At 33.6% G+C, this 15,588-nt stretch overlaps 1 protein-coding gene across 4 annotated transcripts in view; it reads right to left on the bottom strand.

Moving 5' to 3' along the window:
• The window catches only part of LOC140434722 (ketimine reductase mu-crystallin), a 369,483-nt gene that overhangs the window by 279,047 nt on the left and 74,848 nt on the right, over positions 1-15,588 (bottom strand). For all 4 annotated transcript variants that reach the window (XM_072523189.1, XM_072523192.1, XM_072523190.1 and 1 more), the window contains one exon: positions 12,402-12,718. In XM_072523189.1, coding sequence (XP_072379290.1) covers positions 12,402-12,710 — 309 coding nt within the window. In that variant the 5' untranslated portion in view covers positions 12,711-12,718. The remainder of the gene's footprint in view (positions 1-12,401; positions 12,719-15,588) is intronic.

The raw sequence follows: 15,588 nt of genomic DNA, 5'->3' as shown, positions 1-15,588 counted from the left end.
GCTTTGATTACTGATTCTGGTTTGTCTAAAGCTTATTGGGCAGAAGCAGTGGCTAGTGCAATATATTTAAAAAATCGTAGCCCTACTACAGCTGTTAATGGGATTCTTCCTGAAGAATTATGGACTGGTTCCAAGGTCGATTTGAGCCACTTAAGAGTATTTGGATGTCAAGCTTATGCCCATATACCTAAGAATTTTAGAAGTAAATTTGATGTAAAATCTAAACCCATGATTATGGTAGGGTATTGTGAACATACTAAGGGTTATAGATTGGCTGATCCCAATTGTAGAGGAAAAATAGAAAAATGCAGAGATGTTGTATTTTTTGAACACATAATGTATGGAAAGAATTCAATTTCGACTCAACCTGACGTTATAATAATAATCCGAAACGTGGACCATGACCAAAGCAAACAAAGAAAAGCTCAGACGCTTTGAACAAAAAATACTTAGAAAAATTTTCGGACCCCGCCATGACATCACCACAAACCAGTATAAGATCAGAACCAATATCGAATTAAAAACACTCTACAATGACGCCGATATTGTCCAAGAAATTAAATCAAAGCAACTAAGATGGGCAGGCCACGTGCACAGACTGCATAACGATAGACTTGTAAAACTGGTATGGAAAGAGATTCCCACAGGCAAAAGACCACTCGGACGTCCCAGAATGCGATGGAGAGATAACATCCATGCAGATCTCTGGAAAATGAACATTCCATTTGACCCTAGGTTGATGGAAGACCGAACAAATTGGAAAAAGTTGTACAGTCAGCCAAGACTCACCCAGGGTTGTAGCGCTACGTGATGATGATGATGAGGTTATAATAGAATCAACTCCTTTTATTGAGGAATTAAATGGAAATATTGGTGATGAGTTTATAAATGATGAATCATTTACCATCACTCATGATTATTCAAATGATTCTGAAAATCAAGAATCAATTGATGCATACGTTACACCTTTCTCTGATTCAGATGTAGATTATACTGATGAATTGGAGGATAGGAAAAGGCCACTCAGGGAGAGACGTCCACCAGATTGGTTAACAGATTATGTTACCTATCAATTAGTTAGTTCTGATGAGGAACCTGTGACAGTAGAACAAGCTTTAAAGGGTAACAATCGTGAACAATGGTTTCAAGCCATGCAGTCTGAATATAATTCACTTATAGATAATGAGGTTTGGACTTTAGTAGATAATCCAAGTAATAAGAATATTATTTCGTCTAAATGGGTTTTCAAGTTGAAAACAGATGCACAAGGCAATACTCGATATAAGGCTAGATTAGTAGCTAGATTAGAGGTTTTTCTCAATCTTACGGAATAGACTATTTTGACACATTTTCCCCTGTGGCTAGAACCTCAACCCTAAGATTATTAGTTACTTTATCAGCTCAGTTAAATCTGTTTGTTGAACATCTTGATGTTCTAACTTTACAGTTTAAGGGAGAGTGTTGGGATAAGTAAATTTACTATTAATATTTAAACTGTAAGGTTCGAAACATTTTTTGTATTATAAGTAATAATATGTTGGATAGACCGTTTTAATATTTTTAAGTTCATGCGCACTGTGTGCAAATGTTGTTGTTGTTAGATTTTAAGCGCCATGTTGACATGTTGTATGTTTTTCATTAAACTCATTAATATAAATAAATAAAACGTTTGTAATTTCATTTATATATTAAATTTAAAATCCTAATATATAACATTCAGATATATTTGGTTCTGAATATTTTTCGTGGTTCGTTTTTTCTTTGCAAACATATTTGATATAGTTTTATATATGCTTTGTAGACAAACGTCCAGACAATTAGGGCACGACACATAATGAGAATTTTTAACGAAATATGCTGAATTTTGAGTATCAAATAAATTATACTCATAAGTATGCGATATTTGAGTATGCTACTCATACATAGGAGTATGAAATAGAATTTTGAAACAAAGATAATAAGAAAAGAAATACATATTATGTTCTGGAATATTTGAACGTAAAATTTCACAGATATAATCAAGTTATTTTCACGGCCGAAAACTCTGCGTTTAGGCCCTGACCCATTGAGAAGCCCGGGTGTGCTATTGATAAAAAACGCATTGACCGAAATACAAATGACAGATTGCTCTGATGAGCTAAAGTTTGACCAAAATGACCTGACTAGGTGTTTGGAATAAATAAAGAAATATTTATTTTCAATACTCTAATATTTGTATATTAGAATATTTTAGATTGCCTATGTGGGGAAATAATTTATATATTTAAAACAAACTCAGCTTATTTATCAAATAAATATGTTGTAAAAACTACTACTCTCTAAATTTGTCCTGCTTGGAGAACAAAGAACAATGTAACAAATGCATTGCAGAAAAGAAAACTGCATTACAAAAAGAAATTGGGAAATGTAACAGATTGCATTTATAATGAGATCAAAGCTTGCAAATAAAAGAAAAAGTAATTCATTGTTACTGTCCAAATCGTTCTGACTTATTTTTATGTGTAGGGTAGAGTGAGGTTAACTGAACAGGTAGGTTAACTGAAGACTTCAACGTACCTGCCATCTGTTAGAGAGAATCAGAGCCGTGCACATGTAGTTTAAAGCAAACTTTAACAGCCACTACTTGTGGCCTCTAAAGATTTCTATATAACCTACAGGGAATTGTCAGTGAAGTCAACATGGTTTTTATTGGATGCAAGTAAATTTTTCGCTCTGTGAAAATTCTTATTTTTAAGCAGATTAAAATATAATTTAGCCAGTTATTTTGTACACACTTTTTGAGGTAAGTATGAGCCATCTATTCCACTATTTGAAGTTAGTACATTTGGCGTTGTTCTTAGAATTATTATTATTTATAATTTTTATTACCTAGTGGGGTTAATTGAACACTCACCGTGTGAGGTTAGATGAACATACGTCCAGTTAACGTACTATAAAGCGGTATGCAGATAAACTGCTTTTTGAATTGGTTTATGGGTCACCTGCAATAATACATTTAATTGTAAATCATTCATGTGGGCATCACGTCTAAATGTATTGGTTCCAAGTCAACAATAAATAAATTGGCTCAGCAAAAATCATTTAAGCGCCTTGTCTTAATATTTTTACTGGTTTCTATTTATTATTACTTTATAATTTTTTTTGTTTTAGAAAATGCCAAGGAAAAGAATATAAACGACAAACAATAGGTCCTACAGTTCAGAAACATTAAAACAGGCTTGCAAAGAAGTCTTAGAAAATAGTCGTTCAGTAAGAAACGTAGCTATCCAGTTTGGTCTTCCGAGAATTACACTAAAACGTTATGTAGACAAGTGCCGCGACTATGATTTGGGGACGGTTAATTTTCGCCCAAGTAATGAACACCTAATGGTATTTTCTCAAGACGAAGAACTGCTTCTTAAAAAATATTTACAAGAAGCTTGCAACATTCATTATGGATTGTCAGCCAAACAAGGTCGAAGGTTGGCATATGAATTTGCTTTAGCTAACAACAAAACTATATAGGAGAGTTGGATTCGGGATGGAATGGCAGGAAGGGAGTGGATGTTTAATTTTAGAGCAAGACACAAATTATCATTAAGAACCCCTGAACAAACTAGCATTAGTAGGGCGACCAGCTTTAATACAGAAAATGTACAAGCATTTTTCAAAAATCTGAGAGAGCTTAAAAATAGATATAATTTACATGCCAATGATGGCTATAATCTAGATGAGATAGGTGCAACTACGGTGCAGAAACCACCAAAAGTATTGGCCGCAACAGGCAAAAGAAGCGTGGGGCAAATGACTTCTGCCGAAAGAGGGGTCCTTGTTACCTTGGTGGCAATTATTGGCACCACTTGAAGGTATGTGCCACCCTACTTTATATTTCCACGCGTGCATTTTAAGGATAACAAGCTTCACGGAGCCCCTACTGGAAGCAAAGGTGCCGCAACACCATCTGGGTGGATGAGAAGTGAACTCTTTTTGCCTGTTTTGCAACATTTTGCTCAACATGAAAGACTGTCAAAGGAACGCCCAAAACTAATGATTATAGACAATCATGAAAGTCACTTAAGCATAACGGCACTAGATTTTGCGAAGGAAAATGGCATAATCCTTTTAACGTTACCTCCTTAAAAAAATTTTATGGTGCCGCTTGTGACAGGTGAATGGTGAATAATTCGGGAAAGACTATCACCATTTATGATGTTGCAAATCTAGCAGGAGAAGCTTTCCTTCAAGCTTTCACACCAAAAAATATATGCAGTGGATTTAGAGCTACTGGCATAGAGCCGTTTAATGATCAAATATTTTCTGATGATGATTATTTGTCATCATATGTAACAGATAGGCCAAATCCAGAGAACGGACAACAGATTTCGTCCAACAGTGGTCAAATAGGAACATCAGAAGAAAACTCTCAAACATTACAAACTCAAATATCTCCAATAATTATTGAAAAAAATGTTCGTCTTCATCAAATTCAAGAACATCCAGTGGATCAGAAACGGAATCTCAACAGTCACAGTCGGGATTGGCATTAAAGAGGCCATTTTGTCAAACCCCAATGTCAACAATTATAACTCCCGAACAGATTCGCCCTCGCCCAAAAGCCAAGCAACGCAAATCCAGCGTTAGACGTAAAAAACGCAAATCTTTAATACTAACGGACACACCTGTCAAAGAAAATTTAGAAAAATAAGCTAGGATTCGAGAAGAAAAGGTCAACAAAAAAATAAAAATAAATCAAACTAATAGACAAGTTGGAAAAAACGTGTATTTAGAGAAAGCACATCTTCCAGTAACGAAAGCGTCAGTTACCAAGAAAGTTTCGATTCACCAGAAGATTTTGACGATGTAGAATCCAATCCACCCAAAGTTTCAAAAGGGGACTATGCTATTGCAAAAGTTTATGGCAAGACTAATGCAACCTGTAGGCATTATGTGGTTCACATTGATGACAATTTGTTAAGTGATGTGCTATGATGTTAGTTTTATGCAACGCCATAACCAAACACGATATTTCTTAGAAGGCGACCCCGGTTTTGTTCCTATTGATGATATTATTTACAAACTGCCTCTGCCAATAAAAAGTAGCAGTGCCAGGTTTGCTAACATGATTTCTTATAACATAGACTTTGATGAATTTGACTTTACTTTATATTGGTTCAATAAAGTGTTGTTAAGAAAATTTCCTATTTTCTTTACCCATTTTTTTTGGTTAGCCCACTTCTATGTTCCAGTTAACCTAGTAGGTAGGTTAACTGGTCAAAATTGCAGATTATTATGAAAATCATCCCCCTATTCCTATAGATATTTATTGAACTTCAAAAACCGTATTAAATGGTTAGTCAAATAACAACGAAACACAGGACAAATATTGGCTTATTTTGAACCAGACACTAAGTAAATATAATTTTTTTTTTCAAAAGATGTCCAGTTAACCTCACTCTATCCTATATACCAACTGTCAATAAAAATTGTTGAATATGTGTTTTTTTACTATGCGTAGTACGTAGTACTAAATAAAGGGTGGAAATCACTTATGGAATAAAATTATTTATATCCTTATTTGAAAAAATTATAAAAAAAGCTGGAGCACATCGAGCTTTTTAAATATATTGTGCAAGGTGAGGATGACTCGTACAAGCCTACCATATTCCAAAAGCTTTATTTTTAATGAAACACCCTGTATATTTGTATATATAGGGTGTTTCATTAAATTTCATTCTACAGGGTAGACGCTTGTTAAAATTATACAGTATGGAAACCGCTTATGGAATAAAATAATTGTTTGTGTCTTTATTTTAGAAAATTATAAAAATACTTCGACACGTCAACTTTAAAATTCAAATGTGCGCTTTTTAAACATAAATTGAAATGTACGGGGTGATTTACGTACGTCTAACAGGGTCCATCATCTTTATTTTTATTGGAACACCCTGTACAAAAATATAAAGAAAATATGAAATTTTTTAAATAATAAATATTCCTTCCAGGTTGATTTTAAGTTACTTTGGGTTATATTGTTGTACAGTTTTAATATTAAAATATCAAGGAAAATATGTAATTTTAAGTAAATAAATATTATGGAATTTCCAGACCGACTTTTAACTCTAAGCAATAGAATCTAGAGATTCTCATAGATCTAATGCTATGCTCTTTGAACGTATATTTCTGTAATCCATAATATCAAAACGAACATACCCGACGTCATTCTATAATTGTCGAAATTTTTGTATGGCGGTGTTGTCATGTTGATGATAAAAGACAATATCATATGAAAATAAGGATATATTTTCCACTCAAATATACTATAGATTTGCATTATTTTTACAAACAACTAAATTTGGCATCTATGTTTGAGATATTGGCGAAGAATAGCATTTTCAAACCATTTCTTGTTTGTTGAGCATCGAAAAAAGTATAATGGACTGTGGTGCGTGTGTTCATGACTTATATTTATTATTACATACTTATTAATATATTTATTATTACATTTAAAGCCATCTTAGGCACGAATTCGTCAAGGACGACTTCGGGATTTCTTTACCGCTGACGCATCGTTATATCCATCTGGGTATTAGGATTGCATCTACCTGCCTTTGTAGTTTTTATGAACTTTTTAGATTTTTTAAATGTTAAAAGTGGCAACAATGTCGAATGTACATAAAATTTGACTTCTTGCGTATTTCCGAATATTCCCAATATTCGAATATGTTGCTGTACAATTCAGTACTGCAATTATTATATGTGTGCTGGCAACACATTTTATTTTTATTGATGTCTGATGTCTGATGACTTACTTGTCACTTGTCGCTGATCTCTGTACACCTTACACTTGTACTTGTAATTTGTAAAACAATAAAACTTATTTCTTTTCTAATTAAATACATATAATAATAGTGTTATAATTATTAAACTGCGTAAACACGTTATGTGACCAGCTGCAGAAATTTAGAAAAGTGTTTTTAAGTTTGTGTTTTAAACAAAGTAAAATTTGTTCTGCTAAAAGTGTAGTTTGCAGAAAAAATTGTGTTTACAATTTTTGCACATGTTTCATTTAGCTATAGCTTCGTCCAGCAATCAATTTTTTATGGCTGATGTAAAACAATTTATTGGAGCCGGTTTTAATTCGTGGAAATTTCGATTGGAAAAACCATTGGAGCGACATGGTGTTCTTGATGTCATTTCTCAAGAAAAACCTGCTAGGACTGACGATAAGTATAAAGACTTTGTTAAAAGTCATTCGACTGCAAAGAATATTATTGTTCAGTTAGTTGAGGATAATGTTTTGGATAATTAAAACCCAAGAAACTTCGATGGGAATGATGGAAGCTCTTAAAGCTGTTTACAAAAAGACAGGACTTGAGTCTCGAGTACAAATCTAGAAAAAAGTTGCGCAACTTAGTACTTAAAGAAGACGGTAACTTGGGTGAGTTTTTGGTGGATTTTGATAAAACCTTGAGAGAATTAAATGATGGAGGAGGTAAAATAGATAGATAATATAGATAAAATAGATTGATAAAATAGATAGTGAAAAGATCACCACACTTTTATCTGCAATGCCTGACAGATTTAGTTCAGTTGTAACATCCATCGATATTTTATTACGTTCTGATCCCACCAAAGTAACTGTAGATTTTGTGAAAAATAATTTATATAAAAACAAAGGAAGTTACTAGTGTACCTGTTCCTTCGCATGCCTTTGTTGGTCAAGATAAATACAAAGGTAAGAGCAAACATACTTTTAAAGTTCGTTGTTACCATTGTCATGAAATGAGGCATGTTCGAAATGTCCAGAAAGATTGTCTAAAAATCGTAAATCGAGTAATGTTAAAAATAAAGAAATTGTATTTCTTCAAGAAGTATTGAATCCAGTGGAGGAGGAGATGTAGATGTATCTGCCAGGGACTACATGTTTTGCGCGGTTGTATTGGATGAGCAATCATTAAGGCTCGAATGTAACTCATGTGGATCTTCTACGAATACTGATTCTTGACCTGGTATATCTAGTATTTCCCCTTCACCTCGTCCAATCGGAGCCAGATGTCGATTAGACACTTTCCCGTCCATCTTTCAGTTAAAAAAAAGAGTATTCAGGATTTGCCTCTATTACCTCCACTTCCACTACGATAGGCTAGTACTTGTTTTTCCGATCGAACCTTTTCATCAAAACATGTCCAGATTCCGCTAGCCATGACAGTATTGTCTTCCCATTTGGAGATCGACGTGTGTGCACGAATATCCTTTCATGCGGCGTACAGTTAATTGCGGTAAACAACAGTGAACGAATGGAATGCAGCACGACATGTATGTATTGTTCCTAAGTCTCAATAGGTGCTTTATTGCACCGGCCAGTCTTTATGTGCACAGGCCAGTTGAATAGCTTTCCAGACAGTAGAATTCAACTTCTCCACTTGACTATTTCCTTAAGGATTATAAGCAGTAGTTTTACTTGTTGCGATTCCTCTGGAGTTGAGAAACTCTTTGACTTCAGCTGACAGAAATTGAGTCCCTCTATCCAAATGAATGTATGCAGGCATTTTAAACATCATGAATAAGTTATTTAAATTCTTGATTACTGTTTTGGTACTAATGTCACTGCATGGGAAAGTAAATGGGAATCTGGAATACTCATCTATTACCGTAAGAATATAACGATTATTGGTATTCGAAGGCACTGGTCCTTTAAAGTCAATACTAAGGCGTTCGAAGGGAGATGTGGCTTTTATTCTCATGTGGCCTCATTCTTGAAGTACCTCGGCTTGATTTTAGCACAGTCACGAGTCGTAGTCTTGACTTCTTTGGAAGATATTGTTTTGAAGTTATTTTCTATTTTCCCATTTAAATAGTAATTTCATTGAGAGAGAAAGGCAAATTCTTTGATTTTATCCAATGAAACATACGTGTTACGCCTGGATAACAAAGTGCAATGTGAAGTGCCTTTTTGATGCACCTGCCGCCGTGGTAGTAGCATAAGAGAGGATGCGCGATAAAGCATTCGCTGCTTGGATGTCTTTTCCTGGTCGATACACAATGTCATATTTATAAAGTGGCAATTCAAGTCGCCATCTTTGTATTTTCTCATTTTTAATCTTGCTGGTCTAGAATACTGACTCAAGGTAGCAGCAATTGAGTGTTCTAAAGCATCAGTTTCAATAACAAATAGCATATTTTCGTTGATAGCGTAAACAGATGATTTTGCAACCATAGATATCAGATTTTCAAAAGAAGATAAAGCATTTTCGTTCCAATCCGAATCCATTTTGAATAATGGGCAAACATACCTAATACCCTTCTGAAAGATGCAGTGTCATTCGGTGAAGGCATTTTTAATAAGGGTTGTAGTCTGCTACCATCGGCTTTATGACATGGTTTGATCCTATAATATAACCAAGTAAGTTTGTTACTGTTTGATTGAATTTGCTCTTCGTTTTGTTTAGTGTCAAGCCATATTTGTCTGTGGCCTTTAGAAATTTCTCAAGATTTTTGTCATGTTCTACCTTCGTCTTACCACAAACAGTTATGTCATCAAGGTTGGCATATATCCCTTCAAGGTTTTCTGTGCGCAGGAGCCAGTCGATAGTTATTTGAAAACTGGCTACACCATTGGTAACACCAAACGGAATTCGACAAAATTGGTACAGTTTCCCAGCGGTTTCAAAAGTTGTGTACATCTTTTCATGTGGAAGTATTGGAACCTGATGGTATGCACTTTGGAAATCTATTGCACGTAAGACAGTGACTTGTGATATATTGGATACCATTTCCTCGATATTTGGCAGTGGTTAGGCATCACGTTGAGTGAATCGATTAATTGTTTGAGAATAATCAATGACAAGCCGCTTCTTGTGAGTTTCGTTTCTGGTGATAAGCACTTGCGCTCTCCAAGGGGACTGACTTTCTTCAATAATGTCATCATTTAAAAGCTTCTTGACCTCATTTTTAATAAAAATCTGATCTCAGCACTATCCCTGCGCGATTTTACTGCGATAGGTTTACAATTTGAAGTCAGGTTACAAAATAAAGGAACTGCAGGTACTGAGGCTTCAACTACACTACATACCTTAAATACTTCTTTAGGTCCTCCAAATTCAAACTCTAGACTTGAGTGGTTAGATAGAACATTAGTACCAATTATAATATTAGCACAGAGATTTTTAACTATAAGTAAATTAATGTTGTCGTACGAGTGGTCACCAATTTTAATATTTTGTGTAGTCACATCTTCAGAGGTGTGTGATAATGAGGCCATAGAAACAGTCTGAGTACAAGGCTTCCGAGGGAGTTTGCACAGGTTAGCAAAGTCTTCATTAATAAAACTGACAGAGCTACCAGTATCTATAAGGGCGGCAGCACGAAGGCCTTTTATAGATGCAGGCACTATAGCTTTCTTCAATGAAGCAGGAGTAGCAGGAATAGTGCAGGATGTGCAGTTATCATAGCCTTCAAATACGTTGGCAGATGCACTAGTGCTCTTGGAGCGGCAAACCTTTGCAAAGTGTCGCTTTTATTACAGGATTTGCAGATGGGTTCCCGAGCAGGACAGTTCTTCCTTGAATGTATTGGCCCACCGCAGAAAAAACATTTGTGTCCTGACCTAGAAGAGTTGGTAGCAGCTGTCACAGTGATACATTCAAAATTTGTTGGAGAGTTCTGTGACTCAAATTGATAGTTACCAGGTAGCGCACTAAATATTCTAAGTTTCTTCTAAAGTTAGTGTTAAACTTTCTAACAATCTCGATCGTATCTTTGTGGATGTCATTAAAGCGATAAAAGCTTCACGGGTCGTATCATTTTTATTAGTATCAGCATCTACAGCAGTAAAATTGCAGTCTTTTGCTAACTGTTTTAAAGATTGCATGTAAAAATCGATGATTCATCTATCTGTTGTCGTATAGTGGTTAGTATGTGACGAGCATGAGTAATATTTTTTGGTTTGATGTTTATTTTGTCAAGAGTTTGAAGAGATTCGTTTTAAGTGTTACAATCGCTTATATATGTATATACTCGTGGCGAAATATGATTTATTAACTGTTGTAGCTTAGTACCATTAATATCTAGGGGTGGTACAGCAGCACCATCAGCAGAAATAGCGGGAGTGACAATATGGGGCAGCTAAAAAGTTAAGTTCTCTTAACAATTGGAGACAAATGATGCATAAAATCGAAAAAAAAACGAACACACTTCATCTGATCCCTTTTTAGCAACAAACTCTGGATATGTATAAAAATAAGAATTAGCGTTTGAAAACATATGGATGTTAAAAGAGTAAATCGAGAGCTGTCGGCGGTAATATACATCATTGGTGTAGATATTCGGCAAGTAAACATTTTTTTGGAAGTCCATAGCTATAGCTTCATAATTCTTTTCTATTCGTGCCCTTCTTTTGCTTTCCTTTTTTCTGTCATAAAATGCTTGAGACCTACGAAGATGGGGCTCTCTAAGTACTTTTAATTTGGTTATTTCAGTACGACCACTTTTCTGGTCTGTTTCAGCTGCTTTCATTTTTTTGCAGTAATTTCGTCACATGGTCTCCGATCTCAGATAACCGAAACTAATGTTATATTTTTGTCTAAAAATTTCTCTGTAACTTTGATAAGAAATTTTAACTTCCGGATATTTTTCTTTAAACAGAGAAAACATTTTCATTATATTTAAGGTTTCAGGCAAGTAGGTTTTACCTTTATTATCATGTAAGCTACAGTGAATACTTCTTGATTTAAATGACTGGATATGCTCTTGAGCACTATTAACACTACTCGGCTTCAGTTTGTTATAATTTATTCCGCCTCTTTTATCTTTAGGAGCCGTGCCAGACTGCTTTCTCTTTCTGTAGAATGATTTAAAATTCTTTATCCATTCATTTCATTTACTGCGTGTCAACACTTCAAGCGTTTGCATTTGCAGAATTCACCAAACTCATGTGACTGAAGCTTCATTTTTTTCATGACTTCGTATAACCTGCACATTTTCACTCTCTTTTTAGTGGATATGTTTCCACTATCTGCCATAATTGTTTTATATAAATTAGCACACCAAACAGAACTGCACAGGCACGTGGTTATAACGATGTATTTACTAAACTGACACGACAGTTTGCAAGACAAGGATGCTAATTACATTTTCTGGCGCTGCTAAGTGAATATTCAGTGTTTCAACCGTTTACGCGCGGATATGCACGGTTTTCTACCGATATAGGGTATTTAAAAACTATAATAACTCATGACACGCACTGTTTTATTCCTTATCTGAAATGTCCAAACATAGATATTAACAAAAATTACTAGATGGCGTACTTAATTCAATTTTAGTTAATTTGTGACATTCATGGTTTTCTCACGAGACCCTTCAATTTTAAAAAAATACCATTTTTATCATAAAATTTTAAGTTTCAATGTTTAAGTTCTACTTACAGCTTTCACTGCTCCTGAATTTTCATCAAACAACATAATATTTGCCAACACGCTAGGCATTGGCTTGGGAAGATCATTGTTTCCAGGAAAAAATGATACTAGTTTACATCCCAATGCCCCATATTTCGCATCATTTAAATATCCTGGCATCGTAACCAGCATGTTCGGTTTATTTATTATTTGAGTTTTAGTTCTGGCATTTTGTACAGTCTGTTTTTCGGAGTATTTCTTCATAGCTGTTTCCACTGCTTGAAATGTTTGATCCCAGGTTATTAACCTCAGTACCATATCTTCGCTTATGTAAATCATTTCTTAATCTAAAAATAACGACAGTTCAAATGTAAAAATAAGAAAATACTGATGATAAAATATCAAAATATAATTCACTTTAAATTAATAAAATGCTTTAGAAAGTGTATAAAACATATAATCTAACCCATAAGGAGCCAGAATAGTATATTCTCTATTAGAGCTAAAAGTGAAAATTTGCTTACTAGCAGCTAAATTTTATATAATTTAACTTTGATACTAAATATATCAAGTGATGATGTGATATATATATATATATATATATATATATATATATATATATATATATATATATATATATATACAGAAAAATAACCCAGTAATACTGAATTTATTACAACAATTTATATGAATACATGCCTCTCACGATAATTTAAGTAATTAATCAAAAAATTTATTTAAAAATCCTTTATAAAAGGTATATAATTAAAACACCCTATCGGGCTACATCACAGAACGTTTTTGAAATTAATGTTCCATCATCAGTGTTATACTTTTTCCATCGTCAATTTGCCAAGCGTCGGCTTTTGAGATTCTTTGATGCCAATGCCGACCATTGGCGTGGAAATGAAGAAAAGGGATCAGTTATCAAACGCATATTTCAAGAAAAATCATATAATTTTTAATAATTTTTACATAATTATATTCAGGAAAATGTCTCAATTTTTGGGCAGAAATTGTTTAAACAATTTTTTAAACAAATTCAAAATATTACCTTTTGTGCTCCAAAAAATATTTTTTAGGTTTTTGGGTGACTCTAAATAAGATCTATGTCATTTTTCTCAAAAGTTAATAGTTTTGGAGATATAGGCGATTTAAAATCCGAAAAATGCGATACCTAATATGCATTTTCGAGGCTTGAAAAATATGTAAATGAGTATTTTTGAGATTCAAGAGTATCTAAACTAAAGTATCAACATTGATTTTGGTGAGAAATCGGAGCAATATTTTCCGTAGCAGAAAAAGGTGATCTTTTGAATTTGAATTGTTTCCGGCAAAAATGTCCGGCACCCTTCAACCTTCGATTTGTTTAAACGGAGCATTTTTGAATAGGACTCTTCAAAGGACAGAATCAGTTTTTTTTTCAAATGGGAGCGGGCTCACAACATCGAATAAATAACAAATTAATTCTTTTAAATTAAAGCTTGTTAATTTTAGTGATTTATAAGAATATTGGACTTATTATTTAGTTTTTACATAAACCATAATATTTTTTTACAATTATCTGTAAATAATGGCTCATTCTGTCAGAACATTTTAAAAGATTGTCTATCCAGCAATTAAGATAGTCAAATAAAATTTAATTTTTAAACACGGTCTACTGTTAATGCACAAACAGGGTGAATCTTCAATATTTTGCTTCGAGTTAGAGATATCTGAAAAAGTTATTTGGAAAAGATGTTCCAAATATTATTATAACCCCACATACCAAAGTTTTATGTCAAAATTCGCACTTTTACTTTTTTCATTAATTGAAGAGCTTATTTCCAAAGTGTCTTAAATCCAAAATTTCGATTTTTTTAATTTTCTTTTTTTAAACTTTATAGATTTCTTCAAGTCTAGAATAAAGTTATATGTACCAAAACAACTTCTTATTTACCATTTAAAAGTGCATATGAAAATTGTAAAATTGTATAATTTGTATGTTAAATTTGTATGAAAATCTGTAATTTCATGGATTTCATTATATGGATTTAAGACACTTTGGAAATAAGCTCTTCAATTGTAGTCAGGATTCTAAAACGGACAGTTGGCTGTCCCGAGATGCATCTTTAGACAGCCAATTGTAGATTTAGGATCGAGATTACAAATAATACTGAAAAACTAAAATTGCGAATTTTGTCATGAAATTTGGTATGTGCAGTTACAATAAGTGGAACAACTTTTCCAAATAAGTTTTTCCGATTTCTCTAACGCGAAACAAAATATCGAAAATTTACCCTGTTTGTGGATTCGCAGTAAGCCGCGTTTAAAATTTAAATTTCAGATGACTATCTTAAAAAATGTGCACTATCAACATGTATGACTGTGCAAAATGTCAAATCTGTATGTATTTTAGTAGCTGATATATAGAGGTGTCTTCATCTTAAATGCGACACACTGTATAATAATGAATACTAGTGTTCAAGATGCATCGCGATAGCTGTAAAGAAATTAATTAGAAGGACTGAAAAGAATCGTCAGAGTCTTCTGAAGTCGAATCGTTCCCAGGTTGGATAACTATTGGTGCTATTGCCGGTAAAACAGGATATTCGTTTTCTATTTTTACAACATGAGCTTCGCAATTTTTCCACACATCGCTATTAATGCCACTAATTATTTCTCGAATATTCTCAATGGCCATTGCGCTTAATGTTGGTGACTGATTATATTTTCGCAATCGTTTTTTTACGGTACCCCAAACCATTTCAATTGGATTAAAAATGCAATAGTATGAGGGTAATCGCAAAAGAGTATGGCCGTGCCTGCTGCAAATGGTGTCAATAACGTATTAGTTTTTAAAATTCCGACTTTTGATCATTCTAATTAATTCTTTCTTTACTGGAATCTTTTTAGGAACAGTGATGTTTTTAAGTTGCATAAATTTTAAAATTTCGTCCTTTTTCGTGTTATTATTAGGTATTTTATTTAATATGCGGGAATGATCCGACGCATTATCAATAACAATCACTGAATTCGGCGGAATATATAATTATATTCAGGGAAATCTCTTAATTTTTCACGAATCAGTTCTAAAGTAGGCACTCTATTTTCTTTGTTAAAATTGTAAACTGTTCGCTGAATAACGTCTTTTGCAGCAGTGTCAATCCTACCCAATTTTTTATTTGGTCGCTTTCGTTTTAAGGAATGATCTGTAACTGTGCCTAATTTAATAATT

Source organism: Diabrotica undecimpunctata, chromosome 2 (genome assembly GCF_040954645.1).
Source record: "Diabrotica undecimpunctata isolate CICGRU chromosome 2, icDiaUnde3, whole genome shotgun sequence".
Taxonomy (NCBI): Eukaryota; Metazoa; Arthropoda; class Insecta; order Coleoptera; family Chrysomelidae; genus Diabrotica; species Diabrotica undecimpunctata.
The sequence above is the reverse complement of the archived record's forward strand: the minus strand, read 5'-3'. Positions and strand labels throughout refer to the sequence as shown.